General features: G+C 36.1%; 1 protein-coding gene across 1 annotated transcript; it reads left to right on the top strand.

Moving 5' to 3' along the window:
• The first annotated feature begins 8,340 nt into the window (after nt 1-8,340).
• On the top strand, nt 8,341-11,684 carry LOC132296454 (uncharacterized). Its single transcript, XM_059794658.1, has 5 exons — nt 8,341-9,371; nt 9,455-9,552; nt 9,652-9,880; nt 10,271-10,558; nt 10,964-11,684. The coding sequence occupies exons 1-5, from the start codon at nt 8,341-8,343 to the stop codon at nt 11,682-11,684; spliced, it is 2,367 nt and encodes a 788-aa protein (XP_059650641.1).
• Nucleotides 11,685-20,851: the final 9,167 nt, after the last annotated feature.

Raw genomic sequence — 20,851 nt, 5'->3', positions numbered from 1 at the left:
TAGTCACCATTCTGCCCAACCAATCCACCTTAGCCGAAAAAATGAAATTGATGATGGTTTTGCCAAATTTCCCCAAATAAAATTCAACCAAAAATAAAATAAAAAATAAAAAAAATCCCCAAATCATGAACTCTACAACTGGTATGGTTTTTTGTTGCCGTCGAACCCAAAAAACGACGCCGACTTTGACAGAGGACAGCGGCACAAGGAGTTACTGGTGAGGCGGTGATGACGCGCTGGGTGTGGCACAAGGAGTTACGGGAGTCCATCACCGTCTGTGCCGTCGACAACACTGGGATGTCAGATCTGCTTTCGTTGTTTGCCGCCGTGAAGAGGTTGGCTATGAAAAGGTCGTCCGGTGAGGACTCGGCCGTGATGGTCCATCTCCGCCGCCCGGGTCTCTGCCGCCTTTACTCGTTCTTCGCGGGACACATAGGACATGTTGGTGATCTGGAACGCCGACGAGGATGACGGTTGCTTGCCGTCGGTGTCGCCGGTCAACGACGACATGAACGAGGTGGCGCTATAACTGGCCGGCGAGATCGATGTGCTCCCTCTCCTCTCTGTGTCTATATATATATGTATATATATATATATATACATATATTTATAATATATACACACATAGAGAAATAGAGAGAGGGAGATAGAAATGATGTAGTTTTGAATAAGGGTAAAATTGTCTTTTATCTTTTCCGGTGGCCTAAGTGGGCAAATTGCAAAAAAGTGAAAGTTCAGGGGGTTTTTTTGTAGTTCAGGGGGGTTAGTTGCAAAACCCCCATAGTTCAGGGGGGTTTAATGCACTTTACCCAATTTTAAATTAAAGAATTTGTCCATATTTGCTCAATTTGAAAAATGTAGAGATTTTTTTAATACGAGGAGATATTTGCACATTCGGTACATAGCATGCTGGTGTTTTGTACTTTTCCTAATTTAGAAAATTTCTTTTTCTATTAGACCCCCAAAATGAATAAATAAATTACATTTCCCAATTTTTTTTGTATTTTTAGTGCTGAAGAGGATATTGTACTCCATAAAGAGTGGGTGGCAATTGTTACTCTATGTTTTTTTCCCTAAATGGTGGCATTGTTACTCTCATCATCTCTAGTGCATGAGAGTTCCAAATACTGATTTAAAATCAAAAGCTTTCAACCCAACTAGAACTTATATCCAAACTCTCAAACTAAAGCCCAATGTACCTTTGTTCAAATTTCAACTCAAGTTGAATTTGAGTTATAAAAATTGGACTAAAAATTGAGGAGATTTTAAGGGGTGAAAATCACCTCCAGTGAAATAGTGTGTCATTTACTCCATTTTGAAATGAGTGATCCAGAAATGGCCACGTCACCCATATTTGGGATGCATAGTAGGAAGATATTTGGATGCATAGTAGGAAAAAGTTGGAATACTCCTTACGAAAATTTACTTACAAAACCAACATGCCAGTGGTTTAACGGTACCAAGCCCCTACTTCTCAAAGAGAGGTCAGGGGTTCGAGCCTCTGTAGAGGCATGTGTGTGTGACTACCCAACTAAGAAAAAAAAAAATTACTTACAAAAAAAAAAAAAAAAAAAATGAATTACTGTGTAACTAGAGGTGATCCTTATTCGATTTTAAGTTGGATTACTATTACAAATTTGAGTCATAGAAAACATGACTCTGCTTGACATGGTCAGAGTTACTTATGATTATAAATTTATGTAAGATGTCTAAATTACAAATATATAAAAGGTCAATTACAAATTCGAATTCAGAATGGATTCACATTGTCAACACCTCAACCCAAACCTAGCTTCTAGGAAAACGCTATAGATTTTTTTTTTCGAAATCGCTATAGATTGTTCCAACAAAACCTTTAGATTCAATGGTGAGGTTCGCTCATGGATTTGACAAGCCAAGGTGTGAATTGGCCATTTTACCCTTGTCACAGGGATTGGTCAATTGGACACTCAAAAGGGATTACAATCCCAATTTGAAGGTTTCCTAGAATTTTGGACACTCGAATACTATCTGTTTGTCGATTTGATAATGGAATTGATGTGTTTAGTAGAGAATTGACCATTTTGCCCCTTTCTTGTTGATGATCAGGTATCCAGAGTTGTGTTATAAACTAGCCTTTAGGTGTATCCTATTGTTTTAAGATAATATGAACGCAATGGTGAAGTTCAATTTTCGATTTGACAATCAAATTTTCAGTTCTTCTTGTTTGGCCACATACGAAAACCTGTCGATAACTGGATTTGAGAGGCGGAATTACAATTCCTTTCTTCTCATTTGGGGGAATTAGAATAATGAATGGATGACAAAAACAGAGTGTCTACAGCTACTATAATACAATAAAAAATCATTGACATTACATCTAAAAAATAATACTATTTTCATCCCACTTTTAATATCGCTTTCGGGAACCGTGACTCACAAACATGTGAGTCACGGTTCCCGAAGGCGACATTTAAAGTGGGACAGAGGGAGTAGGTGAAAAGAAAAGACGAGAGTTGGAAATAGTAAACTTAGAAAAATAATGGTGTCTCTACATCAAAATTTGTATGTATGAAATACTGTGCAAATATTATTAGAAAGAATTCGACATATATATATTTCTTGTGATAGACTAATTTTAAGTGCCATAAAATTACTTAAGGTGCTGTTTGAAAACTTAATTCAGTGCGCAGGGGTTGTCAAGCTAGATTGACAAATTAAGCTCTTAATTAATTAAGTGTGTTTGATAATACAGTTTGAATATCACTAAAAAACCGTACACGGTACCTAAAAAGGGGTAAGATTTTAAGTGAGAGGTATATCACTTTTTTTTTTTTTTTTTAATGAGAGGTATATCACTTATTAATGAATACTGGGCACTAAAATTTTTATAAGATATTAAAAAATATTTATTTATTATTGCCATTTAAAAACTTCACCACTCTTAATATTTAATTTTTTATTTTATAAAAATAGCATTTATTTTCTTTTTCGCTTCTGTATTTCATCAATCAAAGTCATACAACACTTCCAATTGGGCGTGAATCCTTTGCAGTTACTTGCCATCCCGTCCTAGTCAGTCCACTTCTAAGTCCTTGTTTGGTTTGGCTAATTATAACTGTGTGGCACACAGATAGCCACGTCTATTTACATTTAGAAGTGTTGTGGGGGCCATTGTAACAATGATATGAAGGTAAAGAAAATCAATTTTTTCTATTAGCACTTGCTTCCGTTAACTTTTATAGTATTACTTTTATTAAAAATAATAATAATGTAATAAAAAAAAAGGTGCCATAGTTAAAACAACTGGTCATGTCACATCATATCTCCCTCCAAAAACAAAGAGCCAAGGGTTTCAAGGGTTTTCAAACAAAGCATAACAGAGAGGGGAAAAAAACACTAGGGTTTAAGCATGTTGTGAGATTTATATGTACTACTCGCAAGTGCACGAATCTTTGCAGATAGGGTTCACTTGTAAGGGTGTCGTACCCAAGGGACTTGTGTAAATTAAGTTTGTCAACAAATTTCTTAAATTTCAAAATTAACTTGAAAGTAGGATAATCGAATTGTGATGATTAATTCTAAATTAACTAAGTAGAAAAATAAAATAAACTAAAGAACAATCATTATATATGATGTAGAAAATAGAGAGAGAGGACTAGGGGTATGACTTCACCACTAACGTCGCACCACCAGTTAATTGCATCAATTTATTGGAGATATATCATATAATATGCATAGAGAATCAATCATGGCTACAAGCACATATTAATTCAGCTAGAGAATAATATAATTTAAAGCTAAGTATAGACTATCTTCGTTTGGTATAAACCATCTACCTATCTACTTTACTCTAGAGTGTAGCATGGTCTATCTTTTCTAGGCATAATCCATCAAATCTCTAACATTATATTCAGAGAAAAACTATTGTGTAATCATCTCAATCACAACTACAAGAAGCGAACGAGTTGTGTTCAATCACAAGATCAAAATATCTAAGACAAGATACAAAAATATTTGTAATTGAATTAAAACTCTAAAATCGATTCTTATTGAAAATTCAATTAAAAACCCTATAGATTACACAATCATGCATGATATAAATTATTCTCCAATAATTAAATACAATCAAACCAGGGTGCTAAGCTAGGGCTACATCACAACCCTAGCAAAGTGTTTAGCTAAGCATGACTGGGGTGGAATTCTTCATAGTTGAGGAAGACATCTTCACTGCCATGGATCAAAATCTTCTTTCTTCTGACTGCTCTTCTCTGATCTCAGCCTCAAGCTCCTCTTTGATCTCCCCTCCAATGCTGTAGAGGACCCCCTTTAAATAATAAAATATCAGCCCTATAGTTCCCTTTTTCATATAGGAGACATACATAGAAATTTTGTCGAAGAAGGACTCCCAAAATTCGTGCAGACTTCTAGGCCAATTTTGACAAGGTAAACAACTGTTTTAGGGAAAGCTCGTGAAACACAAAATTGTAGCTCTTCGAATTTCCTATTAACTTTTGAAAGAATTTAGCCGTTTTGACACTCGAGGAGAGAGATACAGCCAGATTACCAAAACGGGTTTAAGTTACCAACTTTGGCGACAAATCCTTTTTGGAGAATGATTTTTCCTTTTCTTCTTCTTTCCATTCTCATCAACTTGTAACTTCTTTTAGACTATTTTCTAAGTATAATTAGACTTGGATCTTCAACATTGCTCGGTCCCACGAAAAGTCATCTTGTAAAGCTCAGAATTACTGGTCTTGACTGATTTTACAATTAAAGCCCTGAAATAAATAAAAACAATAAAACAATATAAAATCACAAATAAACTATTATTAAGAAAATAAAACATACGAATAAAGGGGCTAGAATGTATAATACTCAGCGCCTAACACACCCCCAAACTTACATATTGCTAGTCCCATAGCAATAAAACTAAAGAAAATATAAATGCCGCTTTCGTGGGAATCACGATTGCATTTAGCATATGCAACAAGCCTTTTAAACCCCTAGGTTACCCCTAGTGGACGAGTGAAGTCTCGTGAGGGTTTCCAGAGATGATACCCACAAACATACAACACAATTCAATCCCTTGGCAATCAACTCTTTCTCATATCATTATTATAATCAAGGGGAAGACTACACAAAAGTACTTTAAAAATTATCGTCTGACTTTACTCTTTTGTCCCTATTTTCATATTTCATCATAATGTTTCCCACACACTTATACAACAAGAAAAATAGCAAAATCAATCCCCAATGTTGTGAAATTTGTGAACTAGCAAATCACCTATGTAGTAATGTATTTTCAATTGAACCCAACTTCTATAGCTTCAATTCCTCAGATTTTTTCTTAAGTTATTTTCTATGGCAAAATATTATTTATTTATTTTTTCCTTCTCTTTTTTTTTTTTTTTTCCTTTATCCTTACCCCCATTTCTTCATGCGAACACTCTATGTATATAAGACATGAGCCCCGATTACTCCATGAAAGGGTTACGAAATATATATATATTTTTCTTCTGCTTTTTTTCTTTTCTTTTTTTTTTTTTTCTTTTTCTTTTTTTTTTTCAATATCTCTACCATAGTAATAACCTTCAAAGTTCACCAATTCATATCCATCCATAGTCATCAGAATATAATCAAAAATACAAATACCCATAGATAAAATTCTAGTGTGCGTGTGAAATCCATCAGGGACCGACAATACTAAAATTCCTATTACACTAGATAATGGAATCCACATAAAATAAAGTACGAAAATTAGGGATTCAAGACGATCTCAGAAAAGAATTTTGAAAAGTACTCAAGTGTCTTAATCCCCCCAACAATTCTCAAATACTTGAATTAAAGTCAATATGCCAAAGAATTTTTTTTTTTTTAATTTAATTTAAGTACTAGAGTATTTTAATACAACTAAAGTAAACGCTATGCCCCCAAACTGGAATTGGACAGTATCCTCACTGGGCAAAAATCAAAAGTAAGAAAAATAAGAACTAAAAAGAAAATAAAAACAAAGAACAAAAGCACTTAACAGGATAGCTAAAATGGAGGCGGTAGAGCATCGGGATTAAGCCCGTTATGAATCATAAGCGCACGCATCATATCCATCATTGTTCTTTGATCTTGATGAATCATCCTTTGTTCCTCAAGAATCGTCCTTTGCCCCTGATGGATTTCTTGAACTTCAGATCGGAGTTGGGTCACCTCACCAACCAAATAGTCATAGGGATGCTTATCAGTGTCATCCTCGACATCATTGGCGGCCTCTTCCATAGGCTCATCATGGGGTTCATCAGCAGACTCATCATCGATGACCTATCTAGTAGCCAATTGACTTGGATGAATAGGCAAAACTTGGTCACCCTGCACAATTGGGCGAGCCGGTTCTCCAGGTCCTGCAACCACCTTTAATGTCATGTGAGATCAGCTGCAATTCCAATCAACCTCACCGTAGCGATCATTGTGCACAGAAGAAAACTCATCGGTAGCAATAGTGTAGCCTTGGGAAGTGAGCAGTCGAATAATAAAGAATGGCAAAGGAAACTTCCAATCTTTTTCTTTTTCCGGAGTTTGCTTGATCACCAAATCATAAAATTTTTTAAGCTGCCCATAGATGAATTCTGGAAAAGATACCCAATGGCCAAAATGGATGGCATATAAAGCACGCAGAAAATCTTGACGATGCTCAGATTGATGAGTAAGAGGACACACATTGTGCAAAAGTATGGCATTGACAAACCATAGGTGTAATGGCAAAGACGATTTGGCAGTAGAATTATATTTGGAGCCAGAGAAATAATATACAGCAAGGCGACTAATCATTAGTCTAGTGGGGATGTCTGACATCAGAGTGAACATTGACTCCAAATCAGTCGGGCATTGATGTGGACATCCCAAAGCTATGGCAATTGTTGAAGGAGTAATGCGAATTATTGTACCATCAACGAATGACACTAGTGCTCCCCGTTCATTTGGATTGGAATGAAGATTTTGGTAAAACACCTTGACTAATCTGGGGTACATGAGTTTACTAGCCGGCTCAAAAAGGCATTCAGCTTGCCGGCGTCGTAAATCTGCAATGGGCCACTGAGTTTCTGGAATGCATGCATTAAGAAATTCGATGTCAAAACCCACTTCATAATTAAGTTTGCGACCATGCCACCTCTCATCTATGGTATCTCGAAGAGTTGGCCCCCTCATGGAAGATTGAATGGAGCGGCTTGTTGAAGCACCGCCTTGTGTGGCTTTCTTTTTTCTGGAAGCCATGTAAAAAGAAAAAGAATTCTTTGAGGCCTTTTGTCAAACACTTAGCGCACAGTCCCAAATTCTTACCTTGAAAACTTTGATTTCTTCTCCAAATTGGTGCAAACAATATGGGATGGTGAAGAATACAGTTGTGGAATAAGGTATAAATAGATGGTGAGGAAGAAGGAAGAAAGAAAATTAAGATGGTGACAGTATTTCTAATGTGGGTAAGAAAGAAATTGAGGAGATTTTTTTTATTTTTTTATATGGAAGTATGGAATCTGGTGTAGGGAATGATGGAAGGTGAATGAGGGGTGATGGAATGTAAGTATGGGTTGATGATTGTAATGGGGTAAAGAAAATATAGGATTGGGAGATGGAGTGTGGTAATGATAGCTGTGGGGTAGAGAAATTTGGTTAGTTTAGGAAAAGGAAAGAGAATGTGGGTTGGAGAAAGAAAGAATGGATCTGGCCAAAACACATACTACCGCAGCCTTTGTAAACACCAAGTCGGGCGACCGTCGCCCATGGGTCGGGCGAACGATCGCCTGACACTGCTACCTGGTTGTGTATTTTTTTCACCAGGCGATCGATCGCCCGGACCTGCTTCTAGTTTGAAAATGCTTCTTACTTGGGCGATGGTCGCCCCAAAGCCGGGCGATGGTTCGCCTTCTCTTGCTGCAGATCCGAAGTTTTTTTTTTTTTTTTTTAGAAAGCAAACTTCAAACGGCCATAACTTTGTCATCAGGAGTCCGTTTTGGACGAATTTTTTTTTTTTCATTTTGGGTATTTTTTCGAGATCTACACCATGCAAACGCCGTAGGCGGTTTGGTCGATGATTGGACCCAAAAAATGCTCCATTCTGCTCTAATCATCCCTTTTTTTTTTTTTTTTTCTGAATGCCATGGAATTTTTTTTTTTTCAACTACTGAGCCATCTCCAGAACAAAGGCATGTTGTTGTGCCATTCCCTTAGAGACTACAAGAAACATCAAAGGTAGCAAAGCAAGCAAGTAAACTTCAGGACATAAAGGAGATGTTAAAACAGGTGAAGATTAATCTCCCATTGCTTGATGCAATTCAGTAAATTCCAGCTTACGCCAAATTTTTGAAAGATATGTGTACTCAGAAGAGGCGTTCAAGTAACCATATTCCTAAGAAGGTGCTATTAACTGAGCAAGTCAGTTCCATAATCCAGCACTGCACTACTCCAAAATTCAAAGATCCAGGCGCTCCAACAATTTCATGCACAATAGGGAATCATCAAATAGAGCGAGCTCTCTTAGATTTGGGTCCTAGTGTAAACCTTCTTCCTTATTCGGTTTACTTGCAACTCAAATTAGGAGAATTAAAGTCTACCTCCATTATTCTCCAATTGGTAGATAGGTCAACTAAACAGCCTCGTGGTGTTGTCGAAGATGTAATTATCAAAGTAGATAAATTCTACTTCCCAGTTGACTTTATTGTGCTAGATACCGAGCCCGTTCCGGAACCAAGGAGGCACATTCCTGTGATCCTTGGTCATCCTTTCCTTGCAACAGCAAATGCGAGCATAAATTGTAGGACAGGCGTCATGGACGTATCTTTTGGTAATATGAAGGTACGCTTAAATATTTTCAATGCCAGTCAATGCCCTTCAGATAATAATGATTGTTTTCTAGTCGATGCCATCGATGAATGTGTTGAAGAGATGACCCTATTTGCATTGATAAAAGATCCACTGGAAGCATGTCTATTTTACTTTGATGCCGAGTCATTTGATGTTGAGAAAAGTATTGAAGAGGTGAATGCCCTGCTTGATGTAGCGAGTATGCACAACACTCCACCATGGAAGATTCCTATTGAGCCACTTCCACAATTGTCAAGTAAACCACCTATACCATCTTTGGAGTGTCCGCCAGAGCTAGAGCTGAAGCAGTTACCCTCTCATATGAAATATGCATTTCTTGGGCCAGATTGTACTCTTCCAGTAATTATTTCAGCAAAGCTATCAAACGTACAAGAAGAGAAATTATTAGAAGTACTAGCCAACCATCGAGAAGCTATTGGCTGGAGTGTGGCTGATCTCAAAGGGATTGATCCCTTAGTATGTATGCATCGGATTTTCTTAGAAGAAGATTCTAAACCTTCGCGAGAAGCACAAAGGAGGTTAAATCCAAATATGAAAGAGGTGTGAAAAAGGAAGTAGTTAAGTTACTTGATGCAGGCATTATTTACCCAATTTCATACAGTCAATGGGTGAGCCCGATTCAAGTGGTTCCAAAGAAATCTGGGATCACTGTGGTTGAAAATTCTGAAGGTACTTTACTTCCCCAACGCACTACTACAGGTTGGTGAGTGTGCATAGATTACCGCAAATTGAATTCCAAGACACGGAATGATCACTTTCCTCTTCCCTTTATTGATTAAATATTGGAGAAACTGGCAGGGAAGAAATTTTATTGCTTCTTGGACAGGTATTCTGGATACAATCAAGTTGCCATTCATCCTGACGATCAGGAGAAGATAACTTTCACTTGTCCATATGGTACTTTTGCCTATCGCCGCATGCCTTTCGGACTCTGTAATGCACCAGCCACTTTTCATAGATGCATGATGGCTATTTTCTCTGATATGATTGAAAATTTTCTAGAAGTCTTCATGGATGACTTCTCAGTGTTTGGGTCTTCATTTGATAATTGCCTGGAGAATTTAGTGCTTGTTCTTCAATGATGTAAAGAGAAGAATTTAATCTTAAGTTGGGAGAAAAGTCACTTTATTGTGCAAGAAGGAATTGTCCTTGGCCATATAATATCCAAGAGAGGAATTGAAGTAAACAAAGCTAAGGTCGATCTTATCTGTAATCTTCCTCCCCCATCATCGGTGAGACAAGTGCGATCATTCCTAGGCCATGCAGGATTTTACGGACGTTTTATCAAAGACTTCAGTAAACTCGCAAGGCCATTATGCAATTTATTGGGAAAGGATGTTCCTTTTCACTTTGATAAAAAATGTCTAAAGGTATTTGAGCAACTTCGCTCTTTATTGTCTTTTGCACCCATATGCAGGCTCCAGATTGGTCTCTTTCTTCATTTTGAGATTATGTGTGATGCATCAGACTATACAGTTGGCGCCGTTTTGGGTCAGAGAATGGAGAAATTGCTAAGAGTAATTTATTATGCAAGCAAGATCTTAACAGAGGCACAATTGAACTATGCCACTACTAAAAAGGAATTATTAGCAGTGGTCTTTGCTTTGGACAAGTTTCGCTCTTATTTGTTGGGTTCCAAAGTTATTGTGTTTTCTGATCATGTAGCTCTTCAACATTTACTCAACAAAAAAGACACCAAGCCAAGGTTGATTAGGTAGATTCTGTTGCTACAAGAATTCGACCTAGAAATCAAAGACAAGAAGGGTTCAAAAAATGTGGTGGCAGACCACTTATCCAGAATTTTGGTAGATTCATCGTGTACTCTTCCATTGCATGATTCATTCCCAGATGAATAGTTATTTCAACTTCAGAAGGAAAATCCACTATGGTATGTTGATATTGTAAACTGGAAGGCATCCAGAAGAATTCCATCTAATTGGACCAAACATGAGAAAGACAAGTTCTTCTCTCAAGTGAAATATTACCATTGGGAGGATCCACAGTTATATAAGTACTGCTCGGATCAAATTATTTGTCGTTGTGTACCAGATAATAAAATTCCCAGTGTTCTGAAATTTTGTCACACACTTACTTGTGGTGGCCATTTCAGTGGGAAGAAGACAGCAGCAAAGATTCTTCAGAGTGGTCTAACTTGGCCTTCCTTGTTCAAAGATGCTCACAAATTTGTTAAGGCCTGTGATCGATGTCAACGGTTGGGTACCATTACAAAAAGAGACATGACGCCTCTCTCCTCAATTCTGGTTATTGAAATTTTCGATGTCTGGGGCATTAATTTCATGGGGCCATTCCCTAAGTCGCATGGCAAGGAGTATATTTTGGTAGGGGTGGATTTCCTCTCCAAGTGGGTAGAAGCAGTGGCAACAACGACTAATGACCACAAGGTGGTGGTTGAATTTCTTCAAAGCAATATTTTTAGTCGGTTCGGAATGCCAAGGGCAGTAATCAGCGATGGTGGAAAGCATTTTTGTAATCGCTTTCTTCGAATCTTATTTCAGAAATATTCCATCTCTCACAAGGTAGGTACTTCTTACCACCCTCAGACAAGCGGTCAAGTAGAGATTTCAAATCACGAGATCAAACATATCCTTGAGAAGACGGTTCGACCGGATCGAAAGGATTGGTCATTGCATCTCAATGATGCTTTATGGGTGTATTGTACAACATTCAAGACACGAATTGGGATGTCGCCATATCGCTTGGTCTTCGGGAAAACATGTCATTTACCTGTGGAATTGGAACATAAAGCTTTTTGGGCCGTGAAAAAATTAAACTTTGACATGAGTCAAGCTGGGGCCAAAAGGAGGTTATAGTTAAGTGAGTTAGAAGAACTTCGCAATGATGCTTACGAAAGTGCAAGAATTTACAAAGCTAGAACTAAGGCGTTTCATGATAAGCACATTATGAGAAAGTCTTTCGAGCCAGGTAACAAAGTCTGGTTGTTCAACTCCAAGCTGAAGCTATTTCCAAGGAAATTGCGCTCAAGATGGGATGGTCCATATCAAGTTCAAACGGTAACCCCTCACGGGGCTATCACTATTTTTGACCCAAAGAAAGCCAAGACACTATAAGTAAATGGTCAGAGATTGAAGTTGTACATTGAAGATTCTGTGCCTACAGAAGGAGTTGAATCCATCACTTTGACAGATCCCATTTACTCCACTTAATTATCCAGGTATCATGTCGCCTACCGACGTTAAATGTAGGAAGTGTAGATAAGATTTTTATTTTTATTTTTGTTTTTATTTTTTTCTCTTTTTACTTTCTCTCCTTAATTTTATTTTTTGTTTTAGTAGATTAGGAGGATTTAATTTATTTTGTAGTGCTTTTAGTTACTTGTGCAGGTTTATAAGTCATGCTTGTTTCGAAAACAAAAACTTGTTGTGAGATTTATATGTACCACTCGCAAGTGCACGAATCTTTGCAGATAGGGTTTACTTGTAAGGGTGTCGTACCCAAGGGACTTGTGTAAATTAAGTTTGTCAACAGATTTCTTAAATTCCAAAATTAACTTAAAAGTAGGATAATCGAATTGTGATGATTAATTCTAAATTAACTAAGTAGAAAAATAAAATATACTAAAGAACGATGATCAAATATGATGTAGAAAATAGAGAGAGAGAACTACGGGTATGATTTCACCACTAACGTCGCACCACCAGTTAATTACATCAATTTATTGGAGATATATATCATATAACATGCACAGGGAATTAATCATGGCTACAAGCACATATTAATGCAACTAGAAAATAATACAATTTAAAGCTAATTATGGACTATCTTTGATTGGTATAAACCATCTACCTATCTACTTTACTTTAGGGTGTAACATGGTCTATCTTTTCTAGGCATAATCCATCAAATCTCTAACATTATATTCAGATAAATACCATTGTGTAATCATCTCATTCACAACTACAAGAAGAGAATGAGTTGTGTTCAATCACAAGATCAAAATATCTAAGACAAGATAGAAAAATATTTGTAATTGAATTAAAACTCTAAAACCGATTCTTATTGAAAATTCAATTAAAAACCCTATAGATTACACAATCATGCATGATAAAAATTGTTCTCCAATAATTAAATACAATCAAACCAGGGTGCTAAGTTAGGGCTACATCACAACCCTAACAAAGCATTTAGCCAAGCATGACTGGGGTGGAATTCTTCATAGTTGAGGAAGACATCTTCACCGCCATGGATCGATCTCTTCTTTCTTCTGACTGCTCCTCTCTGATCTCAGCCTCAAGCTCCTCTCTGATCTTCCCTCCAATGTTGTAGAAGACCCCCTTTAAATAATAAAATATCAGCCTCATAGTTCACTTTTTCATATAGGAGACATACATAGAAATTCTGTCGAAGAAGGACTCCCAAAATTCGTGCAGACTTCTAGGCCAATTTTGACAAGGTAAACAGCTGTTTTAGGGAAAGCTCGTGAAACACAAAATTGTAGCTCTTCAGATTTCCTATCAACTTACGTGAGAATTTAGCCGTTTTGACACTCGAGGAGAGAGATACAGCCAGATTACCAAAACGGGTTTAAGTTACCAACTTTGGTGACAAATCCTTTTTGGAGAAGGATTTTTTCTTTTCTTCTTCTTTCCATTCTCATCAACTTGTAACTTCTTTTGGACTATTTTCTAAGTATAATTAGACTTGGATCTTCAACATTGCTCGGTCCCACGAAAAGTCATCTTGTAAAGCTCAGAATTACTGGTCTTAATTGATTTTACAATTAAAGCCCTAAAATAAATAAAAACAATAAAACAATATAAAATCACAAATAAACTATTATTAAGAGAATAAAACATACGAATAAAGGGGCTAAAATGTATAACATTCAGCGCCTAACAAAGCATGTGGCCAAGCGCGATGAAGAGAAGAAGAACGATGCAGCCAAAGCCAAAAGCGGTGAAAAAATGAAGAAAGATGTGCCCAAATGCGGTGAAAAGAGGGGGAAAAAAAAATTTGTGTCCAAATATGATGAAAAAAGAATCGCTTTGGATAGTGTAAGCGATTCTGATGATGCGTCATACTCTTCTTCTGTTATTTCTTCATTTTAATCATCCAGCAGCACCAATGAGATTGAAGGTAAAGGCCCTTTGAAGCACAGCTTAAACAACACCGTTGGTAGATTAAAACAGAGTTAGAGTTTGAACAACAAGGTAGGAAGTTCAGAACCAAAGCGAAAGGGAGGAAGTGGAAGTCGTTCTGGACATTTCTTCTTTAAATATAGGTATAAATTCAAAACCCTTAATGACAATGAGATCAAATTATTACAAATATGATGTTTTCAATTTTTTTGTTAATGATAAATAATGTTAGTGATAATACTTTTTTCCCTGAATGTTTTTATTTTATTGATACAAAAATTTAATACAAAGAAGTATAATAAGAAAAGGTTGAAATGAACAACCATCCATTAAGTTTTAGGGCATACCTCAAAACTTCAACAATAAATAAGATAAGCTATTTAAAAAAAGACAAAAAAGAAAAGCAAATCTAAATCAGTTAAGGACACCCCTGAAGATGAGAGCCCTTCCCACTTGCAAATCTGGAAGAACCAGCACGAGCATAATTCCAAAAAATAGATTATCATTTGAATCTTCTCTAGAAAAACAATTATGATAAACATAATGTATGTTAAATAAGTTTTATCCTTACCTACATGAACCTCTATCCAGCTTAGCATAAATCATTATCTTAATTACATATGATGGAAGAATTTTAGCATGGCGTGATACTTATAAAATCTAAAACCTTAATGAAATAACCTAAATTAGGGCAAAAAATCACAATCTCTGAAATACCATAAATTAAAATATCCAAATTTGAAATGAAAAATACCAAGTCAAAACATGATATCTCAGCTCTAAAACCCAAAGTGACCAGTTCATACTCCAATTACATGAGGCCAATTTAGAGTTTAAAAATTCACAACCATCTTCCACACTAAACAACTAAATCTTCTAATTCGCTTGTGAGAGAAAAATAGCTTCATAACATTTCATCACTTGGAATAAAAATAAAAATAAAAATAAAAATCCACAAAATTAAGAGAGAAAGAAACCTACTCAAGTAAATTGATATAATTCTTCAATTTGGCCACAAGACATTCTCCATTCAATTAATAGAGATTGGGAACTATAACATACCTAATAGCTATGAACAATACAACCCAAAATACAAATTCAACATAATGGATATATATATATCAAGTCCTAGAAATAATCCTAGGAGTTAATATCTAGAAACATAAAATATTATCAAATTATAGCAAATACATGCAACTGAAATTTTCATAATAGAACAAGCTATATGATACTTTTCTAAAATTTTAGACCAGGAGGATTCTGAGTACAACAAACTGTAAAACTTTTCGAAATTATAGAACAATATGATACCTAATTTCAAGGCAATTTCCAACAATTTAAGTAACGTTTTTAAGGATAAAATCCACTAAAAGCAACTAGAGTTATAGAAACATAAAATATTCTCAAATTATGGAAAATACATGCAACTATAATTTTCATAATAGAACAAGCTATATGGTACTTTTCCAAAATTTTAGACCAGGAGGATTCTAAGTACAACAAGCTGTAAAACTTTTCCAAATTATAGAACAATATGATACCTAATTTCAAAGAAATTTCCAACAATTTAAATAACGTTTTTAAGGATAAAATCCACTAAAAGCAACTAGAGTTAGAGAAACCCTAGCAATTGATTTATGAATTAATGAGAAGATGGTGGTGATAAGATCTGTTCATTCCCTCTCTTTATCTCTCCGGACTCTCGAACAACTCTCTTTTGACCCCTTTTCACTGCTCTATATTTTCTCCTTTTTTTATTTTTTATTTTTTTAGAACACATGGATAAGTAAATGTTTGGAACAGTCCAAACCCAGCTTCTAAAGGAAACTTAGTCAATTTATATAATATGTATCTGTATACTATTTATGTGTTGTGCTGACACGTGTCACCTATGTTACTTGGACTTGGGTACGGATATTGGACACGGGTATGTGTTTAGAGGTCGGATCCATCTAACTATTAAATTATAGGACATGGGGATACGGAATAAAAGTGTCCTAAAATCGGACATGGGTATTTGGATACGGCATACAAAATATTGAAAAATCAAAATCAAAATATTACTGATAATTTGATAAATTTAATCATACAGGCAACTAAGCATAACATAAGACAGGAGGCAACAACTATCAAGATAAGTAAGAGATAATGTTAATTCATTATTGTTAAATAACTAAAGAACTTAAATTACTAAATAAGTACTTTATTGAGTTATTGATTATTAGCCAATTTGTGAATTGACTGACACTTGCACTACATAGATTCAGATTTCAGTCTTCACTCTTCAGTCACACATCATACAGCACTACAGTCTGCAGACTGCACTTCGAAAGTTTGCACCTGAAATATTATTTGAAATTTATGTCATATTGTTATGAACTATTGAACTTATGAAACAAATAAATAAATAAACAAATGCAAAATTGTTGAGTATAACTATATAAAGACAGAGATGTTAGGAGTCTTAGGACAAAATTTCATAGTGAACTCAAGCCTTTAAATTTTAAACCATAATTATATAATTCATATCATAAAGTCATAGACTAACATATTACCAATACCAACTACCAAGTACCAACAAGGTAACATTCCAAAAATTTAAAACAAAAGCCAAAAGGTATATTATATAAAGAGATGAACATAAGAAAAACAAAAGCCAAAATGTATAGTTCATCTTTTGCTTCATTTATTCAATCCATCATTCCTTGATGGAATCCTTCAGTTGGTTCAGTCCATAAGGTAGTCTATTGACTCTCTTTAAACTCTTCATCTGTGACAGCCCAAGTTTTGTAAACCCGGTGTGTCAGTGATGACCAAAAGATGACCCGATAACGGATCCGAAATATGGAAGAGAACGGTGAAACAACGGTCTCTAGAGATACAATGCATCTCTAAGACACCAATGTGACTCTCAATGAGGTCATGGAACCCAAAGGAAAACAAATGCGGAAGTGTCGTTTCAAACACGGACAAAAAGGAACCTAGGGGCAAAATGGTCATTTTGCAAAAAAAAAAAATGGATTCAAGTGCTATTGAGTACACCACTGGGAAGATAATGAAAAACTAGTGATGATGGACTCAAGAATTTCATTATCCAGATTCCGGACGAAGGAGAAACGACAAAACAAAGAAAAACGAGCAATAAAGCTAAAAGGGTAAACTGGTAATTATCCAAAAATATCTGGGTGCAACTGAGCACACCATTGAATAGAAAATGAAAAAATTAATCAATTTAAAAAAAAAACTCACTTGATTTGGAGTCCGGATGAGGGAGAAAGGTCAAAAACAAAATCGACGTCGCCGCGGCCCGACGAAGGCCGTGACAGCTATAGTGCCGTCAACCCACTACTGCTGCAACTGAGAGTAAAAATGGGCATCTAAACGGACTTTTCTGGAAAAACTCAAAGAAGAAACCCCCCCTAAAATCAAGTTTTCTACCCGACTCACGATCAGAAACAAAAAAAATGCATTGTAAAAGGTCCAAAATACCCTCAAGAAAATTAGGTCTAGAGGTCAAAAATCGTTCCAAGCTACTGCCCAAAGAAAGGAAATGGGGTTTCGGAAGGTTTTTAAATTGCCTAAATTGTAAATTCAATCTTAAAATACACCCACAAGACCCCCGGAAGTTTTGGATCGGTCGTCACGCTCTTCAAAAAAAAGTCGATGAATAGTACCAAGTATATTTGCACTAAAGTCGGCAAAAACCTGGCAGCAATGATTTTTCGGAAAAAAATAGATTTTTGAGGGCCAAGATGGCATTTTCTGAAAAACACAAAGAAGAAAGCCCCCTCAAAATTGAGTTTTCTATGTGACTTTTGAGGAAAAATGAAAAAAACGCATTTTGAAATACCCGAAATGCCTCTAGAACAGAATAGGGTAAAACTTCCTAAAAATGCTACTTAGAGTCTTTTTTTCATCAAGGATGGTGTTGTTTGCCAAAGTGAGCATGCAAGCATATGTAATGTGATAAAATAGATGTGTTGCAATGGCCTATGGCCTCATGGCATGTCATATGCAAAATAGAACCCTTCAATGCATTAATCCGCATATCTTCCATAGGCAACAATGAAGTTCATAGTTAGCATACATTTCACATAAGTGTCTTTGGCCCTTGGCCTCATTACAACCACATTTTAAAAGTGTCAAAAGGTGCACTTAAGTGCACATTACATAACTTAGACAATAAGTACAAGTTTTATCAAAGTAAGCAAAAGTAGGACAAGATATGCTAACATATGCATATTCTATGTCATCAAAAAATACTTCAAGAACTCTAGTGAGTCTAAGAATGCTGTGCATCCCACACTAAGGCTTCTTTACCTGCAAAACACCCATTAACTTAGGGGTGAGTAAACAAGTTTACTCGTAGGGAATGCATGGGTTTATCTTTGTACTAAATTACAATCCAATACCATTTAATTCATGCTATCAAGTGACAATAGAACTTTCAACATAACACAATGAGATGTAATTTTACAAAGTTAACAACTTGGAATTTAAATGCAAAATCAAACCAAAGTGGATACTTGGACGTCACGCCGGATCAAACCGACAATGTGGTTACTTTAGGGTTACTAGCCCATGGGTAACCTCCCTATGTGCGCACTAGACTTGTAGAGGGACTTTCCCCTGTACTAGAACCATGCCCTAGCCATAGTCATAACAACGACATCCCCAAGTTTCCAAAATCAACATTTTGTGTACATTACATATATGTATCAACATAACATATATATATACAATGTAAAGCCATCAACATGCACAAATCAATTTTGGAAACACAACACATGCCCTAAGTTCTCAACTAAAATGGCATGAAGAATATTGAATGATTATTATGCAATTTGCCACTAATTACAACAATATCATTCAACAACAAGAACATAGCCTCACAAGTATGATATAAGTTTAAAATCATAATTTAAACAATTAAATAAAACAACTAAATTCCCTAGATTTCATTTCTCATCCAAACATGCTTAATTTAATATATGTTGTAGTACATGTCATGGTTATTATATAAATCACTTCAAAACTTGATTTAAGTCATGGGAGCATATAAATAAAAATTAATTCATTAATCCCTCTAGATTTTAAAACAACTCTAAATGACCTCAAATTAACATAAGTTATGAATCAAGCCATGGTCATGTTATTTATCAAGTCTAAAGTGAATTACATACAAGTCACAATTAATCATTTATTTCTCATTTTAATACAAGACAAATATATAACTTAGATATCACTATAGGAACAAATAAAATCACTTGGAAGATAAATGATAACACCCCCTACCTCAATAGAAAATTGAATCTCTATAATCCAAGCAACCAAACTCAAAATGGAAAACAAGTTTAGGGTTAATGAAGAGGGGAGTGAGAGGAAGCTTTTGTCTTCCAAGGTTTTATGTCTAAGGTGAGTGGAAGGAGGCCAAAATGAAGAAGAAAGCTATTAACCAAGCTTTTCTTCAATGGTGGCTAGGTTATGGTTCTTGAAGATAAGTGAAAATGAAAATGATAAAGTGTAAAATGGTGAGTGGATGGGCTAGAAATCCTCCACTCACTATGTGCTCTTACACTACCTCTCTCACACACACAATGCAAGACTAAATGGTGAACTTACACTTGTCATGAATCCATGGTTCATTCCTAGGCTTAATCTCAAGCCTACACTTGTCACCATCCTATGTAAACTTCCAAGACTTAATATTGAACCTATATTTGTCAACCATCCATGCCAACAAGTGTACCAATCCTAGGCCAACAAGTGGGTGAATCTCCACCCTCCACATGTCATCATCCAAGGCATCAAAGTGTTTCCACACAAATGTCAACAAGTGGACCAATGAGAGTGTGACACTTGTCACACTTTCCGAAAATTGCAAGCAAGTCCTTTTTAAAAATATCTTCGAAATTAAATTACAAAATGGTCCTTAAGAGGAAAAATAATTACTTTACTTAATTACCCCAAAACCCCTCAAGTTATGGATAATTACAAAAAGTCTTACTTTCATGGCTTTTACAAAGAAAGTAAGCATTTAATATGCATTTCTACAAAAGTAAAAATGTAGATGTCATGGAATTTAAATATCATGGACGTATGCAAAACCGGAATCAAATCCGAGCACAAAAAATGAGGTTATGCATGGAAAGACGAAAGAAACGGGAAAAAGAAGAAATAGGAAAAAGACAAAATAGGAAAAAGACGAAAAAAAAAATCACCAAAAATGGAAAAGGAGGAAAAAGGCCGGGTCATTGCAACCTACCCTTCTTAAAAGGATTTCGTCCCCGAAATCGAGTCGTACCTGAAAAGGAGAACAAATGGGGATACCATGAGCGAACCTCCTGTTCGAGCTCCCAGGTAGCCTCCTCAACACCGTGATGTCTCCACAAGACCTTAACCAATGGAATGGTCTTGGTCTGTAAGACCTACTCCCGTGAATCAAGAATTTGGACCGGACCTTCCTCGTAGGTCACGTCCTCATTAACAACCACATCAGTCCACCGCAGAACTTGTGATGGGTCCGGCTCATACTTCCTCAACATAGAGACATGAAAGACGTCGTGAACCCTATCTAGGTCTGGCGGCAATGCCAAACGATAAGCAACTTCACCGACGCGCTCCAAAATCTCAAATGGTCCGATGAACCTAGGCGACAACTTGCCAGTCTGCCGAAATCTCAAGAGCCCCTTACGCGGAGAAATCTTAAGAAAGACATGATCCCCTACCTCAAAAGACAATGATCGCCTCCTCCTATCAGTGTAACTCTTCTATCTACTCTGTGCGGTAGCCAACCGCTGCCGAATCGACTTGATTTTCTCTGTAGTCTAAATAACAATGTCGGGACCTAAGGTAACAGTATCACTGACCTCGGTCCAACA

The sequence above is a fragment of the Cornus florida genome, unplaced genomic scaffold (genome assembly GCF_030987335.1).
Source record: "Cornus florida cultivar Cherokee Brave unplaced genomic scaffold, ASM3098733v1 CherokeeBrave_3.0.0_Hap2_Chr02, whole genome shotgun sequence".
In the NCBI taxonomy this organism is placed as follows: Eukaryota; Viridiplantae; Streptophyta; class Magnoliopsida; order Cornales; family Cornaceae; genus Cornus; species Cornus florida.
Note: the sequence above shows the minus strand (reverse complement) of the source record. Positions and strands in the feature narration are given on the sequence as shown.

What these genes read in the sequence shown, in the direction of transcription:
- LOC132296454 (XM_059794658.1), top strand. Translation starts at nt 8,341, where the DNA reads ATGTGTACTCAGAAGAGGCGTTCAAGTAACCATATTCCTAAGAAGGTG. An exon ending in TCGCGAGAAGCACAAAGGAG is followed by an intron (nt 9,372 to 9,454) that starts GTTAAATCCAAA and finishes AATTTCATACAG; the next exon opens with TCAATGGGTGAGCCCGATTC. An exon ending in TTCATGGATGACTTCTCAGT is followed by an intron (nt 9,881 to 10,270) that starts GTTTGGGTCTTC and finishes ACCCATATGCAG; the next exon opens with GCTCCAGATTGGTCTCTTTC.